We start from the raw sequence: 16,376 nt of genomic DNA, 5'->3' as shown, positions 1-16,376 counted from the left end.
CACCCCTAGTGCCTTTTAGCGCGATGTCACGGGCCTGATCGCAGCGCAGCACTTATGCAACTACATCGTAGAGGCTGATGCAGTTGAGTCACGCTAATCAGTTCATTTAATTGGTCCTTCACCTTTTTGCAGATGAATATTGCTATACACGTGGGCAACCGTATGTTTTTTTTTGCATTATTTTGCCGGATTCAATAACTTCGTAGTGAATATATAGATAAATATAATCTTATCTGGCCTGTGGCTATAAATGTCGCAAAAGTAAAGCTAAGGAAATGTCTGCAGCTCTACTCGCCCATTCGCTACTCGACTAATGCGTAAACGCCAGACGAATTTTGCAATAGAAAAAATCGCAGCTCAACATTATTGAACTTTAGACGGGTTCTTCGACTTTCGCTTCGTTTTTGTTGCACGCGTTGCTTCTGTGCGCGCTTTACCTTTACTGACGTTTGGTGTGATGGTAAAACAGCTCGGCTCATTTATTTGACGCCGTAGAAACAAAAAGTCATCAGTTTACCACTGAAGCAATACAAGAAATAAGAAAAAAACAACACCGAGACAAGATAAGTGGCTCAAAAGGCAGAATGTAATAGTGCTTGTGCATTTGACTTAACGATTTCTTGAAAGGAAAGAACAGTCAACGCACACAAGACCTCTACTCAACTCAATAAGCGCAGATGCGGGCTTCGCTTTCTCTCTTTTTTTTTTGCGTCTGCTCTCCATCCTCGCTCCCTAGGTTGTTTCGGCTCAGTCGAAGGAAGTTCTGGTTGCTCAAACACCAGACCAGAGTTAAGGATCAAACGAAAGGCAGGTAATTGCAATAGCCCGCAGCTTATGCTGCGGGCTATACTTTCCGTAATCATGCAGCCGAAGAAAATGTGATGAAATATACAGTGATGATTCGGGTGTCCCCCTAGAGATTATGGCAGCGCGCAGTCTTGCGCCGTGTTACGAACTTGTACCGCTGCACCACTATTACGACTTTGTGGTCCCGTAGCGCTCGTCACCCGTTTCGTGACAGAGCGTTGGTAGCGAAGACTCCGAGCCTGGCGTCGATGAGAATAACAAAAGGGACTTTATACATTATATACAGGTTATCATACAGGACATGAACGGGTCGGCACTGGGGCCGAGTGCTCACAACAAACGCGACTGTTCTCGCACGGCGACGTCCGGCGAAAACGCGTGACACATCTCACCCCAGTCGGGAGCGACACTGTCTCCCGGTGGGTCGGCGGATCCTGTTTTTCAGGCAGCGCGTCGCTGCTTTTATAATCCCCGAGGAACCATTGTCACTCAAACGGCCCAATACAAAGTCAGCACACGACGGTCGTCCGAGGGGTCCAACCAGCGACCGCGCTGGCCACCCGGTTCAAAGCTCGCGCGCGCGGAGACCTCCATGCAAAAGGAGGTGCGGCGCCGGGCTGTCTGGCACACGCTGACACGTCTAAACACGTCGCCTGCCGATGCTTCTCCCGCAGGACACCGCTGCCTGACGGCTCAGCATCTTGACTCGGGAAAGGGAGAATTAGGGCGCTCGCAGGATAGATTCTGCATCTTGCAGATTCGGTATCCGGGCTTGTGGTAATGGCACAACAGCCGCTTGTGTACCGAGCGTAGCCAGCGTAGCGCATGAAGACATAGTCGAGCTCTGTTATATATAAAAAAAAATTATGTTTTACGTGCCAAAACCCCGATATGATTATCAGGCACGCCGTAGTGGGGCACTCCGGTAATTAGGACCACCACGGTTTCTTTAACGTGCACCTATATCTAAGCACACGGGTGTTTTCGCATTTCGCTCCAATCGAAATGCGGCCGCCGTGGCCGGGATTTGATCCCGCGACCTCGTGCTTAGCAGCCCAACGCCACCGGGCTCTATTATCGTTTCTGGGGACATTTGACGAAGGAATACATACATTCCAGGAAGCTCAACTAAGGATATTTTCTGTGTCTACGAAAGGCTGAAGACTTCCTTTAAAACGCACATTGCCTTATATGGTGTATACACTGCCTGCGAGAACAAACTACATATAAGTGAAGAGATCCCAGCGACAGTAATCAAATAATAATATTGCACGTATTGGTGTCCGCTCCGTCTGGGGCTCCACTACATCAATAAATTTCACGCAATACTTTTAAGCCACATAAGAGAGCTGTGATAGCGATTGAGAATTTGCCGTTTGCTGAGTCAACTGAAAATTCTTTTGTAAACATAGACTCAAGAAGCATTGAAGTTGAGAATAAGAAACTCGCAAACTACTTGAGAAGGCTTTTCGGGGGGGGGGGGGGGGGCGCATTGCCATAAAAACCCTATCGATCATCACCTACCATAGAACACATGTACATATTTGAGATTACACGTTCGGATTTCATACATATACTTGTTTACTTGCTCAGTATTACAAGATGGCCAAGAGGGACTGCAGACGGTTGCGGTTGCAGCCAGTGCGAAAGATATTTCCAAGCAAAGGAATAGTCAATAGTGTCAGTAGTATATAGTAAAAATGACTGCGTTATAATGATGAGCTTCGATTTGAGGCGAGTATAACAACTCATAATTAACTACAGTGATATTTCTTTTTTTTTTCGTTTTCCAACATATTTTTTTATATCGTTGTTTCTGCTATGAGAAAAGGAGTAGCCGTCACCATCATAGTGTGACTACGTCTTTTTCTTTTATTTTCATTTCAAAAAAAAAAAACTGCAGCGTGACAGGAAGACAGTGGACAGGAACTAAGTGAGCATACAGAGCGCAGACAACGACAACAGTTACAACAATGTTAGCTGAGGAATTCATAAGTAGTGAGCATGGAATTGCACTGGCAGGATGACGGGCTCGTGCTTGATCCTGTTTATTGCGTAGGTTAGTCGTCATTATGACGTATACCCTCTCTGTTTCAAATCTGACGACCCGTTCATTGTTATGCTGGCATGCCCAGGAGCACTTCTTTAGTCATTACATGCTTTATTTTTAATTATGTGTGGTGATGTCAAGCAAAGCCCCGGTGCTGATGATAAAGCTGTAATGCGTGAGCTGTTTAACTTGGTAAAAGAAACTAGCAAGCGCTGTGTTCGAATAGGATCGAATCACGTTAGGATGCCCCAGGCAATCGCTGATCTTATACTTGCACACCAGTCTTTGTCCACCGTCATCTCTGGCACTCAAGTGCGTCTGCAAACAATTGAAAGCCAGACCGCTGCTTTTGAAAATTGGCAAACAATGATGGCCGACGCGCGCAAGACACTTGGAAACGTAGAAGGTGAGTACTAGAAGGGAAACTTGGGCGAGTTGGTGGTAATTCACGTTTCGAAAAGTAACAGCGCTAAACAGACAAGGACATAGGCAAAGAAGAACACGGAACTGGCGCAGACTCACAACTGAAGTTTATATCGAGGTATGTGTCACGTTTATAAACACGGGCCGGCAGGGCTACAACTGAGCGACTGTACACCCTTGCAATTTTTTAACAATAACACGCGAGCGCCGACCACACGATGTGTCAGTGGCCTTGCAGCGGTGAGGGGCACTCCTGAAGCGAACAGTGCAGCAGCACACATTCCAACTAGAGTTCGCCTTGCACGACCGCACGTAAAGTTGCCAATCCCGCCGTCCCTGGCCACTACAAGGCCGCGGAGACGCCTTACCGTCGACGCTCGCGTGCTATTGTTAAAAAATGCCAAGGGTGTACATGCGCAGCAGGAGCCATCCTGGTGATGATGAGATGAAGTCTTAGCGCTTCGCAATCGCCTTGACGACGCAGAAGACCGCGCACGTCGCGATAACTTGCTTTTCTTTGGCAGCCCTGACAACTTATCAAAAAATCAGACCAATAGACGATTATAATGCGGACATTATTGTGCTAACATAAACTTGGCTTTCCGACGATATACTAAGGTATGAGTTAATAAAGGGAAAATGAGACATTCACCCAAACGTAGCTAAGTGCTGCAAAGGAAACCCATACGGGCTCCTCGAAAGAAAAGCTTCGCAGTCGAAGCTTCTTTCTTTCTCGACTGCGAAGCTCTTCTTTCGAGGAACCCGTATGGGTTTCCTTTGTAGCACTTAGCTACTTTTGGGCGGATGTCTCATTTTTACCTTTATTAATTACTTCTATCTACCTTGCAGGTTCCCGCAGAATTATTACGTCTAAGGTCTGAGTTATTCCAATGTCACAAAAAAATACACTGTTTCGTTGCGATCGTAGCGGTAGATCGGGTGGTGGTGTTTGAATTGTGGTTTGTGAATCATTTCAATATCTTGTAGTCCCTATTTGTTCGAACTTAGAAATAATATGGTGTTGTGTGACTGTTAAATATAGAAATTCATTTTTGGAGCGTGTTACCGGCCGCCGAACAGTAGCAGCGATTTTCCTGAAAAGCGTCATGACTGTTTGAAACAGATATTTTTGCAGTTTCCAGGCATACCAATTTTGTTACTGAGTGATTTTAGTTTTCCATCCTTGTAGTGACAACACTATAGTAGTCTCTTTTCTGAACCAGCATCTGCTGAAGCTACTTCTTTTCTAAATAACTGCTGTGACTTCGCACTATTGCAACTTGTCAAATTTCCAACCAACACGTGTAACACAAAGATCTTCGTCATTACTCGATTTGATACTGACGTCATCCCCTGAGATTGTCGCACCTATAACTCACATTCTTGATTTAATAACGATGATGTCCTGCACCTAAGCCTTTGCATTCCATCAACGTGAAAAGGCAGAATCACAAAGCGTATCAGGGATTGTAGCAAATGTAATTATGGTGGCATTAACACTGAACTTACTACCTTTCTTGATGATTTTTTGTCAGTCTCAACTAACCTGACGATTGACCATATGGGGAACCTATTCAGGAATAAAGCATTGCATCTTATCAGCAAACACAGTCCACTAAAAACCGTCTCATTCTTCCAACGCCACCTGGTACAACCGATACTTGAAACGATTAACTAACAAAAAGGGCGCCTCTTTCGCACAGCTATAAGGTCCGCATGCGCGAATGAATGAGAACGGCGGCAAATCCTTACGTTCCCGCGCTTAAGGAAGCCAAATTTACTTTCCTAAATTTCACATTGCCGAAATTGACAAAGCCAACCCGAAACAGAAGAGCTTCAGTTCGGCCTAGTTTGTGTTTACTGCATATCATATTGACCGCCCGTGTCGTTTTTGTGTTCTCTTCCGCTGTCCCCGTCTTTATATGCGGTCAATATGATATGCAACCCGAAACGTTCGAGGAATATCGTTAAGAACAAGAATGAGAGTGTAGCGCCCACCGACGCCGTTGTGCGGACCCAAAAGGTCGGCACTGCAAAAGACGACGAAAATAAAATTGGCCGGCGCGTGCTGGCGGTGCAAGCACGGCACGGACGTTCTAAGCACCTGCTACGCTCGTCCTCTGGTTCTGACGCTCCACTACCGCTCCTCGGTTCGCGACAAGATAACTATATCCCTAATTAACCAATCAGGTGAAGCAGTTCCTAGACACCTCTCCACCTCTTTACTTAAAGACACATTCGCATTTTCGTTTACCGATTCTGTAATATCCGATCTTCCATCTTACTCTAGTACAATCTACTTTCCAATAGATACCGTCATTTTTGACCCTTGTGATACAGGTAAAACCATTCGAAATATAAAACAATCATCCTCGTGCGGCACCGATGGAACTAATTCGAAGTTTCTTCAAAACACTGAACATGTTTCTTCCATTTTTGTCTATTGCATTTTTCTTAGATTAATTCATGACAGGCAAATGTCACAAGATTGGAAAACAGGCAAGGTGGTTCCGCTTCACAAGTCTGGCGACACGTATAATCCATGTAACTATTGTCAATATCACTTACGTCTGTGCCACGTAAAATATTTGAGCACATCATTTTCACCCATTTAACAACATACACCTTAGTTCAACTAACTTATTTCACCGTAGTCAACAGGGTCTTCGGAAATATCTTTCATGTGAGACCCAACTGGTTAGATTTACTAGTGGCTTGCATACATTCCTTGACTCTGGGTTCCTAAATGACTGCATATTTTTGGACTTCTCGAAAGGTTTTGATCAAGTTCATCATCAATTACTAATACTTAATTAAGCCGTCTGAACATTGAACCATTAATGCTCCACTGCATTGAAACCTTCCTTACTAACAGAACTCAGTACGTCGCTGTTAAAGATGCTAACTCACCTGTAGTGCCTGTAAGATCAGGTGTACCTCAGGGATCAGTACTAGAACCCTTGCTATTTCTAATATATATTGATCGACCTAAGGAAATATTCTCTTTGTCTTCTTGCTGAAAACTGCATGATTTACCGAAAAAATTTTTCGACACTGATACTACTAATCTCCAAACTGACCTTAGTAATATCATTACCTGGTGCAAATTGCAGAATATGGAATTGAGCATAGCCAAATGTAAATCAATGAAAATTTATCACAGTCGATTCCAATGTCCTACTTATTCCTCCACGGGATTTCACTAAATTCTGTAACTCCCTATAAATACCTCGGAGTTCACATCACTATCAGCCTTACTTCAAAACTGCATGTTGACTCGATGGTATCTAAAGCCAATCGCATGCTTGTATTTCTAAACAAAATTTCCAACTTGCTCCGACAGCGCTATCCGTTATCATATCCCACAGTTCAGCCTTGATCTAATTTTTCCGCCCTGTATATTTCTTCGCGCATCAAACACAGTAAAAGGGTAGGTATTAAGACATGTTGAACAATGGTTTGACTCTACTCATTCATCCCACAGACTTCGGAGAACTGGAATCACTTTCCCGGATCAATCACTTTGATGTAAGACATTGTTCGCTTTCGTGCATTATTAGCTAGTATTCCATAACCAGGAATTTCCTCTTATTACTTAATGTATTTCTCAATTCTACTAATTGACTCTGTAATGCCTTCGGGCATTGAGGGTACTAATGAATGGCACGAAAGGAAACTGATGAAATTTGTGTTGTAGGCACACGAGCGATTTTAGGACGGTGGGCTAAATATGACAGCTCGAAGCTACGTATTATGCCGTTTATACTGGCAGTTCAATTATAGTTAGAAAGAACGAAGCTACAGAATATGTTATAAATAATTTCGAACATTGGCATTGGCATTGGCATTGCCATATTGTAGTGTTGGTGAACACAGTAATGAACACTGTGGATCACGAAAGTATCTCTTTAATGCCCCCCCCCCCCAAAAAAAAAACAACAAAGTTACAGTGACGTTTCACTTCGTCAATGCCGGTGACGCGCAAGCGTATTCGTGCTATAAAGCACACGAAGCTGTCGGCCATCGGTGTGCCCAGATGCCTAGACGGTCCGCATCGCAGATCGCTTTCAAGATAGGGCTAGCGCGGCCGCGCCATATACGCAGCAGCAGCTGCCGGAGTAAAACGCCCCTCCCCGCCCCCCCTTCCCCGCGCGCACAGGCAGACATGAACACATCACACTTGATAACTGCGGAAAATCGCTGTCAAAACGCTGGCGTGAGGAAGCGCGGCAGCAGCAGCGAGCGAAGTGACCTTCGTGCTGTCTATTGCTTCAACGCAGACTGAGCCGCTAGAACGCAGCACGCACACAGGTACGAGCCGTCGGTGCACATAGACTCTGCCCCTAACGCAGATTACTTTCAAGATACGGCTCGCGCGGTGCTGCCGGAGTACAACGCCCCCCGTCCCCCTTCCCCCGGTGGGTTGACGGCCGGCTTCCTCCCCTCTTTCCATTCCCTTGCGTGCGTGAGACTGAGCTGACATCGTCGGCTCACCATATATATATATATATATATATATATATATATATATATATATATATATATATATATATATATATTTTATTCAGATACCCCAAAGGCCCTTATGGGCATTACATAGGGGGGTGGGGGTTAACAACAGGCTATTTCAAACACAATTAGGGGGGGGGAAGGCAATATAGAACAACGTGGTAAAGATCACCGAATACAACAAGAAAATATAAAAAGAAAAAAAGGAGAGAATTGCATACATTGTTGAAAAAAAAAACCAACAACAACAACACTCCGTACAAAGCATGTAGATACACTTACAATGCGTCAAAGGCATAAAATTCTGCTTTTACCCAACATGCGTAAAACTGCGCTTCAAATTACTTACAAATGAGTCATGATCACGTATAGAAGCAATTTCTTTTGGCAGCTTATTCCAGTGATGAATAGCTAGAAAGAGCGGTGATTGTCGCAGGAGATTTGTACGCGCAAACATGGGACGCACTTTGAAGGGATGGTCGAGGCGGGCGAAAATCTTTTGTGGGGGTCTGATATGGGATGCTGTAAAGGATGAGGGGATATGATACAATCTGTGGAAGTGGGAAAGTAGTGCTAACAGTCGTCGTGTTTCTAGAGACGGTAATTGGAGGGACTCTTTGATAGCCGTGATGCTGGATGTTCTAGAGTATGTTTTAGTGATGAAGCGTGCTGCTTTATTTTGTAAAGATTCCAGCTTGTTTATTAGGTAAGTCTGATTTGGATTCCATATTATGGAAGCGTATTCAATCTTTGAGCGAACTAGGGCTGTGTAAGCTAATAATTTAGTTGACTGATTTGCTAAATACAAATCTCGCCTAATGAATCCAAGTGTTTTATTTGCTTTCGAAATTATTTCATCAATGTGATCATTCCATGTAAGGTTAGAAGTTAAATGGACTCCCAAATATTTTAATGTAGACACATTCTCTATGCATATGCTGTTCATAAAATATGAACTTAAGTGAACGTTACTGGTTCTGGTAAATGTCATTGTTTTTGATTTAGAAACATTAATTTTCATTTGCCATTGCTCGCACCAAAGTGAAATTTTGTTTAGGTCGGCCTGTAAAATATTAGTGTCTTCAGAGGTGATAATTTGTCTGTAAAGAACGCAGTCATCTGCAAACAATCGAACTGTTGAGGTCAGGTTGTTACTGATGTCATTAATGTAAATTAAGAATAAGATTGGGCCAAGTACGGATCCCTGAGGAACGCCAGATTTAACTTGTGCTAAAGCGGAAAAGTGATCATTTACGGAAACAAATTGGTAGCGATTGGTTAAAAAAATTGAGATCCAATTAACAATTTTACCATGTATGTTAAGCCGGCTAAGTTTCATTACTAAGCGAGGATGGGGAACTTTGTCGAATGCTTTCTTGAAGTCAATAAATATGGCATCGATCTTTATGGAATCGTGAACAGCTTGATGAAGATCAGTTATAAGTTCAAAAAGCTGTGTTTCACAAGAGCGTCCTTTCTGAAAACCATGTTGATTGTTAGAAAAAAAGTTATATTCAGATAAATATTTCATAACTGCGGAAGATATGATATGCTCAAGTAATTTACATGGAATACTAGTCAAGGATATAGGTCTATAGTTTGAGGGCACTGATCGGTCACCTGATTTGTAAATGGGAGTGATACGACCAACCTTCTAGTCATCTGGTACGATTCCTGTATCTATTGATTGCTGGAAAAGGGCGGCTAATACGGGAGATATTTTAGGTTTAGTCATTTTAAGCATCTTTGTGCAGATGCCGTCTGGACCTGGCGCTGAGTTATTCGAAAGTCGATCGATGGCCGATTCTATTCCCTCTGGTGTAATTATGAGATCATTCATAGGTGAGTTAATTGAAGGAAACGTAAGGTCAGGTGGAATTGGATTTTCGTTTGTGAATACAGAGCTGAAAAACGAGTTTAATTCAGTCGCAGCTTCAGATGGTGAGAGTAGAGTATATATAATCTTCAGATGGTGAGAGTATATATAATCCTTAGGTGTTTAGGAAACAGCACAACGGTGGTTTATGAACTGCCGCATTTTCTTTTTAGTTAGAGGACTTGTTTCGCATTGTTCACGGTGTTTCTTTATGAATTTGTGTTGTTTAGAGGTAACGCATTGCTGCTGCTTTGATGCCATCTTTTTCTGACATAGATAGGTGCACCAGACGCCGTAGGTATTTAGTCAGCATAACATACCGTTGGCAGGTGTCTGAAATTCCTTTATACCGCTCTTGCTTTAACAAGGTGATTTGCAAATTGAAAACAATGATATATAAATATGGTAAAGTGAAGTAACACTCACCGGTTGAAGGCAGGCAGGTGGGGCCCATTGAAGTGAATGCGCGCCACAACTGCTGCAGTTGCCAACGACGCCAACGTGAATACTCGGTAGAGGCTATCTTTCAGCGCCCCCCACGCAGTTGTCCATGACGAGCTCCAGGGATTCTATTAAAAGCCAACGGAAAGCATTCACAAGTCGAAGATTTGCCAGCACGAAAATGAGTAAAGTACCCAAAGTTTGTTTTTGCCTAATCTATTACCATTTGTTATCTATTAAGATTTCAAGCTTAAAATGTAATGCTGAATTTTATAATTTTGCCAAGAAAAAGAGGTATGATGCAAGTGTCATTTCGGGCTCAGTTTGAGCGCTGCACTTTATACGGGGCAATCATTTTTAAGCTTTCCGTAATTTTTAAAAATCACAAGTGGTGGACAGCGTGATTCTTGTCCTCTAGTTGGATTATTGGAAAAGGCGAACGTTACTAGTGCGAGAAATCGGAACACATACTCAACAAATGAAAACAAAATCACTAATTATCTTCTTAATTACTTCCTCTACGGTACATATCATTATTTAGTAAGTGTAGCCGGTGAGTTTGCACAGTAATTGCAACCGGCGAGTTTGCAAGACGTATGCACTTGAAATGAATCTCCAGGATGACACCAGTTTTGAGATCTTATTTCCCAAAGTATACATATATATTTTATTTCCCATATATATATATATATATATATATATATATATATATATATATATATATATATATATATATATATATATATATATATGTTGTTGATTTATCTATAGCACACCTAGTGATGAAAGAAATATTCTATAAGTGCCGAATGAACGATACGAGAATACTTATAATATGCATATGAATATTCATTTGCTCTTAAGTCCTCGCTGTATAGTTTCTTCATTTTTGGTTTTGTTTTGTTCATGTCGAGTATTTTATCTTTGACATTCCTCGCCCTTTGCCGATTAATGCTTTTCTGGTGACTATCCACAAGCTAAGCTCAGAACAAATATCTCGAGCGTCGAAAATGTTAATCATCTTTGTTACGTGTTGAGGTTGGGCTTCGCCTCACATGTGGTTTTGCAAAGGGGAAGCACGCTTCACAGTAAGATAGCGGTTAACAACAACAACAACAACAACAACAACAACAACAACAACAACAACAACAATATGTTTTAATTAGGATGAAGTGACAGTGATAGCTGCTAAATATTACGCGAGATACCACTTGCAGGAAAGGTTTGTAGCGGCGCGTGAACAACCTATGTATTGGTGTAGGTCTGAAGTCTGGATTTAAATGTAGTCACCCAATGAATTACAGGGCACTTTGTTTTGTGTCTAGCTTAACAGAATGTTTAATGTAATTTTACGCCTAAATGCTGTACAACGGGACACGGACACGCTGAAGAAAAGGGATACGGATTGACTTTTACTACCTGCGACTCTAACGCTAAATTTAAGTTCCCGAGCGTGTTTCCATGCATCCCGGCTCCGTGAGAATTCGGCTACCACGGCAACGAATCCACACCGAGTCTTCGGGCTCAGCAGCACAGCGTCAAAGTCACTGAGCCACCACAGCTATTTCACACTCCTGTCCGAGACCAGAAACCACGGGCAGTCGGTAGGCGTGAATCCGTCCTATGTGCAAGACAGGGTGTGGATTATCAAGTGAACCTGAGCCCATTGGGGAGGTGCGCAAAAAGCTTGGTCCAAACTCTGAACTACCGTGCGGCTGGCTGGTTACTCCGCTTGCAATTTCGAGCGATCATTTTTGTTGCTTACGTTTCTTTTGAAATATTTGTCAATCTTTTTTTTTCAATTATTGAGAAACGCGGAAATTTCGAAGCAGCTGCAGGGTATTTCTTTATTGTTGCATGCCCTACTAACCTACTCTAGTTAATAGAAAAAACAACAACTAAAAGCTATAATAAGGACGTTTTCGTGCGTAAGAATGAAAGGAATCGTAACGGAGCTTCTATAGAAATACATGACGGCGATTACAATTCTACGAATAGAGCTGGGTAATAGAGCTCCGAATAGAGCTCCGTAAGGTTTATACCTGCATAATGTGGAACTTGTTTTGAAGTGCGAAGACATGACACAGAACTTCCTTGCGCGGAATGTCGCGTGATGCTAGCGAGATTGAATAAGTCCAGCTCGCGTTCTTGAATTTTTGTATACGCAGCAGAATGGTTCCTAGCTCACTTTTGACATGGGCTTGAGGACACGCTAGAGGACACGTGCTTGAGACTTGACATGTGCAATTAATCAATGGCCCGGATGCGTTCTGCTTAAAAAAATAATATCTTTTCGTTTAAAGATTCAGTACAATGCCTCCTTGTTTCATTTGACATAGATATTGGTTCCATGGCGCAACTATACAACACATTGTCGAACGATTACGCTGCTCAGCCTCCCGCCACCTCGACAACCTAATTTATTTCAACAATGCACGTGCTCCAATGGCGGCACTAGGGCTATTCAAGAAAGTGTCCCATTGGGAACAAGGGCTTACGAAGCCAATTGCGATAATTGCAAGGAGTGGGGTACGCTCACTGCTCGGTGTTGAGGTCGCAAGTCAGTGAATGTACCGCGATTTCACTATTGAAATACTGATTACGTACATTACGTACAAGCACAAACGACAAAGCACTGTCGCTTGTGTTTATTATCTATTTGTCCCCGTCCTTCGCACTGTTACAACTTGGAAATGTACCAACCAGCAAGCGTCCATGCCATAGCTCAGTATTAATAGACGGGGACATTATTGGAACCGCTGCTGAATATCAACGTTATTAACATAAGTCCATGTTTCTGTATAGAAATTGCATTGTAATATACGAATTTCATAAATTTGTGAATTTGCCATGTTCAGAAATAAATCATTATTAGACAAAGTACTGAAATTGCTTTGTTGCCCCTGCTGTCGCTAAAGTCTCTACATTCCTTTGTGAGTTTAGACTTGTCTATTTATGTGCACCTATAAATATATCTGCAGCCATCCCATATGTATTCTTTTAAAAGCTATCAGACTATCGCACATTTTCTGTGCTAGCGGCAATCCGAGGAAGAAGCCTCAAAAGCAAGCGTAGCCTAACCAAATTATTGTTCTTCCATATTCATCGGTGTGAATTTGCAGCTCACTGTAGTGTTACTGGGTTCGCATAGTCATCTTGACTACCATTACCTCAACGCTCCACAGCTCGTTAGAAAAAAAAACACACACACTGGCAGTTTTGTTGAAAACGGTTAGCAAGGACCCAGTTGCAAAATAAAAACGCAAGTAGGTGACAGCAATAAAGCCAAGAAAAAACAAAGTTTCCCAATTTCCAAAAGTCGAGCCGCGCATTTCTTATATCTGTGTCAGCTAGTCATATCGCATTGACGCACCCGGATATTGACGGCTATATGAAAAGCCTCTTGCTGCTTAGACTTCATCGTGACCTGTTGTGCCCGAGAAAAAGAGAAACACCTCGCGCGTCTCCTCTTTCATTTTCATAGAGCCGGACAAAATACATCGCCGTGAGAGAGGTAGCAGCGGAAAATATGACCACGCGGAAGGAGCCAGGAAAGAGGGCGCAGAGGATGTGAGGAGGCGGGCAAAAACGAAACACAAACCGCAGCGATGCCGTTGCCCTCCCGGAGGCGTCGCGAGTGGCACAAGGAGGAAAGATGACTTTTGTTTAGAAATTTCTGCGTGAATCACGTGGCCGACGCGCGGTGCAATCGATCGGCGGGACGCGTCGCGGCACGAACACTTTCGCTGCGCCGAGCGCAAATGTTTGCGAGTAGTCTGTCCATCGAGCGGCGCCGATAATGGTATTTGTCACGCCTCAAGCGAAGCAGCCAACTGCGCCGGGGGCCCCGCTGGATAAAGCACGCTCTCGAACGCTCTTGCCTCCGGCGTCCGACCCCGAAAAACAAGATCAACACCGAGATGGGCACAGCTGACGAACGCAAACAACGGGAGAAAACGGCACCGAACGCGCGGTCGAGGCGAGGGAAGGGGTGCAAAGGTAAACAGATAGCGGGCGAGATAGATGCAGGAGTGGGAGTATCAAGGCGCTGTCCTCCGGGGGGGAGTGGGGGGGGGGGTGCGAATCGCGTCCGTCTTCCGCCTCGATACTCCATGGACTTGGTGGCACCTGGCAGAGCGCTCGGGACCGCTTCGCGCAGCTGGTGGGAAGCTCTTTGCACACGGTGGCAGCGGCGGCTGGCAAATGCGCTGCCCACATGTCTCGCCCTCGGCAATTTTTGAGCACGTGAAAAAAAACTGCGCGCACACACATACAATAAAGTTGCAGCACATCGCCCCATCGCTCACTCGCCCAATCAATCAATCAATCAATCAATCAATCAATCAATCAATCAATCAATCAATCAATCAATCAATCAATCAATCAATCAATCAATCAATCAATCAATCAATCGTGTCTGTATTTTATTTATCGCTTGCTACGACCATGCGAAATGAGCCGGTGGTAAATGAGCTGCTTTATGTTTTAAGCCATCAACTCTAAATAAGTGAAGTGCGACGAGATAAGGTGCTTTCTTCCTTTGCGCTTTCGCTCCTTCGCGAGAAATCACAGCTCAGTACAAAACCTCGCAACCAAAGTTGTGCTACCAAGGTCCCTGCGAAGGTAACGACTCATATTAAGAACAACGACATACAGAGTGCTCCAGTATGAAAGTGGACAGCTGATCGGCATTTTGGCTTCGAGGCAGCAGATTGGTGACTAAATGAAGCCTGTGACACTTAATGACGGCTTCCTCTAGTGAGTTATACCGCATGCTCATCTGCCAATGTAAAAGTTTTCTACGAATGGCATGTTTTCTAGCATTTTATTAGCTTTACTTCATTAACTTGTTTGACTTTATCTTGACAAAGCTGACCACGCACACACACGTGAGGTAAATCAATAAATTCGAGATGTTTTGCAGAGAGCCAGCAAAACAAGGGCAAAAAAGAAAGGCGTCTCAACGAAAGTCGACACGAAAGAAGACAAGGTCGACGTATATAGTATATGGTTTCATATATACCTACTGAATCGGGTTCATTAAAGATGATGCAATGTTGTATAACTGCATAATGTTTTTGCATTATTCGCATTATTTTATTCGTTCCAGTGTCAGCCCTTACATTTTTTTCCGGACCCTTTATTTCTTTCATTCATGCACAGCCTTTTCATTCGCTTTTTTCTTCTTATTCCTCTCTTCTTCTTTTTACACGCATGTACGTTGGTGTTGTCTCTTTCGAGCCGAATATAGTTCAGACGACTTTTTTTTTTTTTGTACAAGAGGTCCTGTGCATCCGGGAGGTAGTGTAGTCTGTGGTGCCCTGTGGTTAATTTTCAACTATATTGGCGCTAATTACGCCCATACCGTTAATTTTACAGACTTTGCTACAGGTTCTCGCTTCTTGTCTCGTTGAGATCCACATTTTGATACCTTTTTCGTCTCTCGCTATGACGCTCTGGACGCGCGAAAGGACCGTTTTTTTTTACCAAGAAGCCAGATAGATACCCAAGTCCCACGTAACTCAAACCCGTGTTAAGTCACCCAGGAAAACCTTGTCTTCTAAAAAAACAGAAAGTAAATTGGTTCCGATGGCTCAAGGCCTCCTTCGTTCCCAAGAGCAAAAGTCTAGTTAACTTATACCGTTGGTCAAGCGGCTAAGCATTACCGACCAGCCAGTCTGCTTCGTTAGTCGCTAGCCGAACCGCTGGATCAGATGGTGCTGAGCTTGCTACAGAACAGTGCTGTTGAGACCTCTTTGTCGGCAAGTGCTTGGAAGGTACCTTACTGTTATGCGAGCACACAAAGCGAGCAAAGGACTGCCATTCAAGCACCCAAGGATACCGTGACGAAAAGCCATGCAATAACACAAGTTATAGCGCACTCACAGCACATGAAGCAAGCTCGTAGATGCAGCAGACTGCAAGAACTGTGATGCCTTGCTCCTTGCAAAGCATCGCCGCCGTTGCCAGAGCGAACGTAGTTAGGCAACGCCTCCAGTGACCTGCAAAAATTAAAGAAAGATTATCCCAGGCGTTGTTAATTCGACTTTCTTGTAGTGCAGAACGTGCGCTTCATGAAATGACAACGAGGATATCGAAAATGTTTTCAAAGTTCTTTAAATGTTATTAACACAAAAAGATCAAGTATGCTGAATATCTCGATTTTCACAGACAAAGGCAAAACGCACGCCGACCAAAAACATAAAAAGAAAAGAAAACAAGACGCTTCGGCTCCCATACTGGGGCCTTGTTCACATTGAAAGCGAAGTT

At 43.5% G+C, this 16,376-nt stretch overlaps 2 protein-coding genes across 12 annotated transcripts in view; both read right to left on the bottom strand.

Annotated features, from left to right (window-relative positions):
- LOC135915994 (protein O-mannosyl-transferase Tmtc3-like) overlaps positions 1–16,376 on the bottom strand; it is a 953,411-nt gene that overhangs the window by 45,339 nt on the left and 891,696 nt on the right. For all 11 annotated transcript variants that reach the window (XM_065449184.2, XM_065449185.2, XM_070530822.1 and 8 more), the window contains 2 exons: positions 15,993–16,108; positions 10,092–10,234 (listed from right to left, as the gene is read on the bottom strand). In XM_065449184.2, coding sequence (XP_065305256.1) covers positions 10,092–10,234; positions 15,993–16,108 — 259 coding nt within the window. The remainder of the gene's footprint in view (positions 1–10,091; positions 10,235–15,992; positions 16,109–16,376) is intronic.
- Positions 8,100–8,735, bottom strand: LOC135916003 (uncharacterized). Its single transcript, XM_065449205.2, has one exon. It carries the CDS (start codon positions 8,733–8,735, stop codon positions 8,100–8,102), a length of 636 nt encoding a protein of 211 aa, XP_065305277.2.

This window comes from Dermacentor albipictus, chromosome 1, assembly GCF_038994185.2.
Source record: "Dermacentor albipictus isolate Rhodes 1998 colony chromosome 1, USDA_Dalb.pri_finalv2, whole genome shotgun sequence".
Taxonomy (NCBI): Eukaryota; Metazoa; Arthropoda; class Arachnida; order Ixodida; family Ixodidae; genus Dermacentor; species Dermacentor albipictus.
The sequence above is the reverse complement of the archived record's forward strand: the minus strand, read 5'-3'. Positions and strand labels throughout refer to the sequence as shown.

Bases quoted from the DNA above. Each gene is read 5' to 3' on its own strand.
- LOC135916003 (XM_065449205.2), bottom strand. From the start codon at position 8,735: ATGAACAGCATATGCATAGAGAATGTGTCTACATTAAAATATTTGGGA.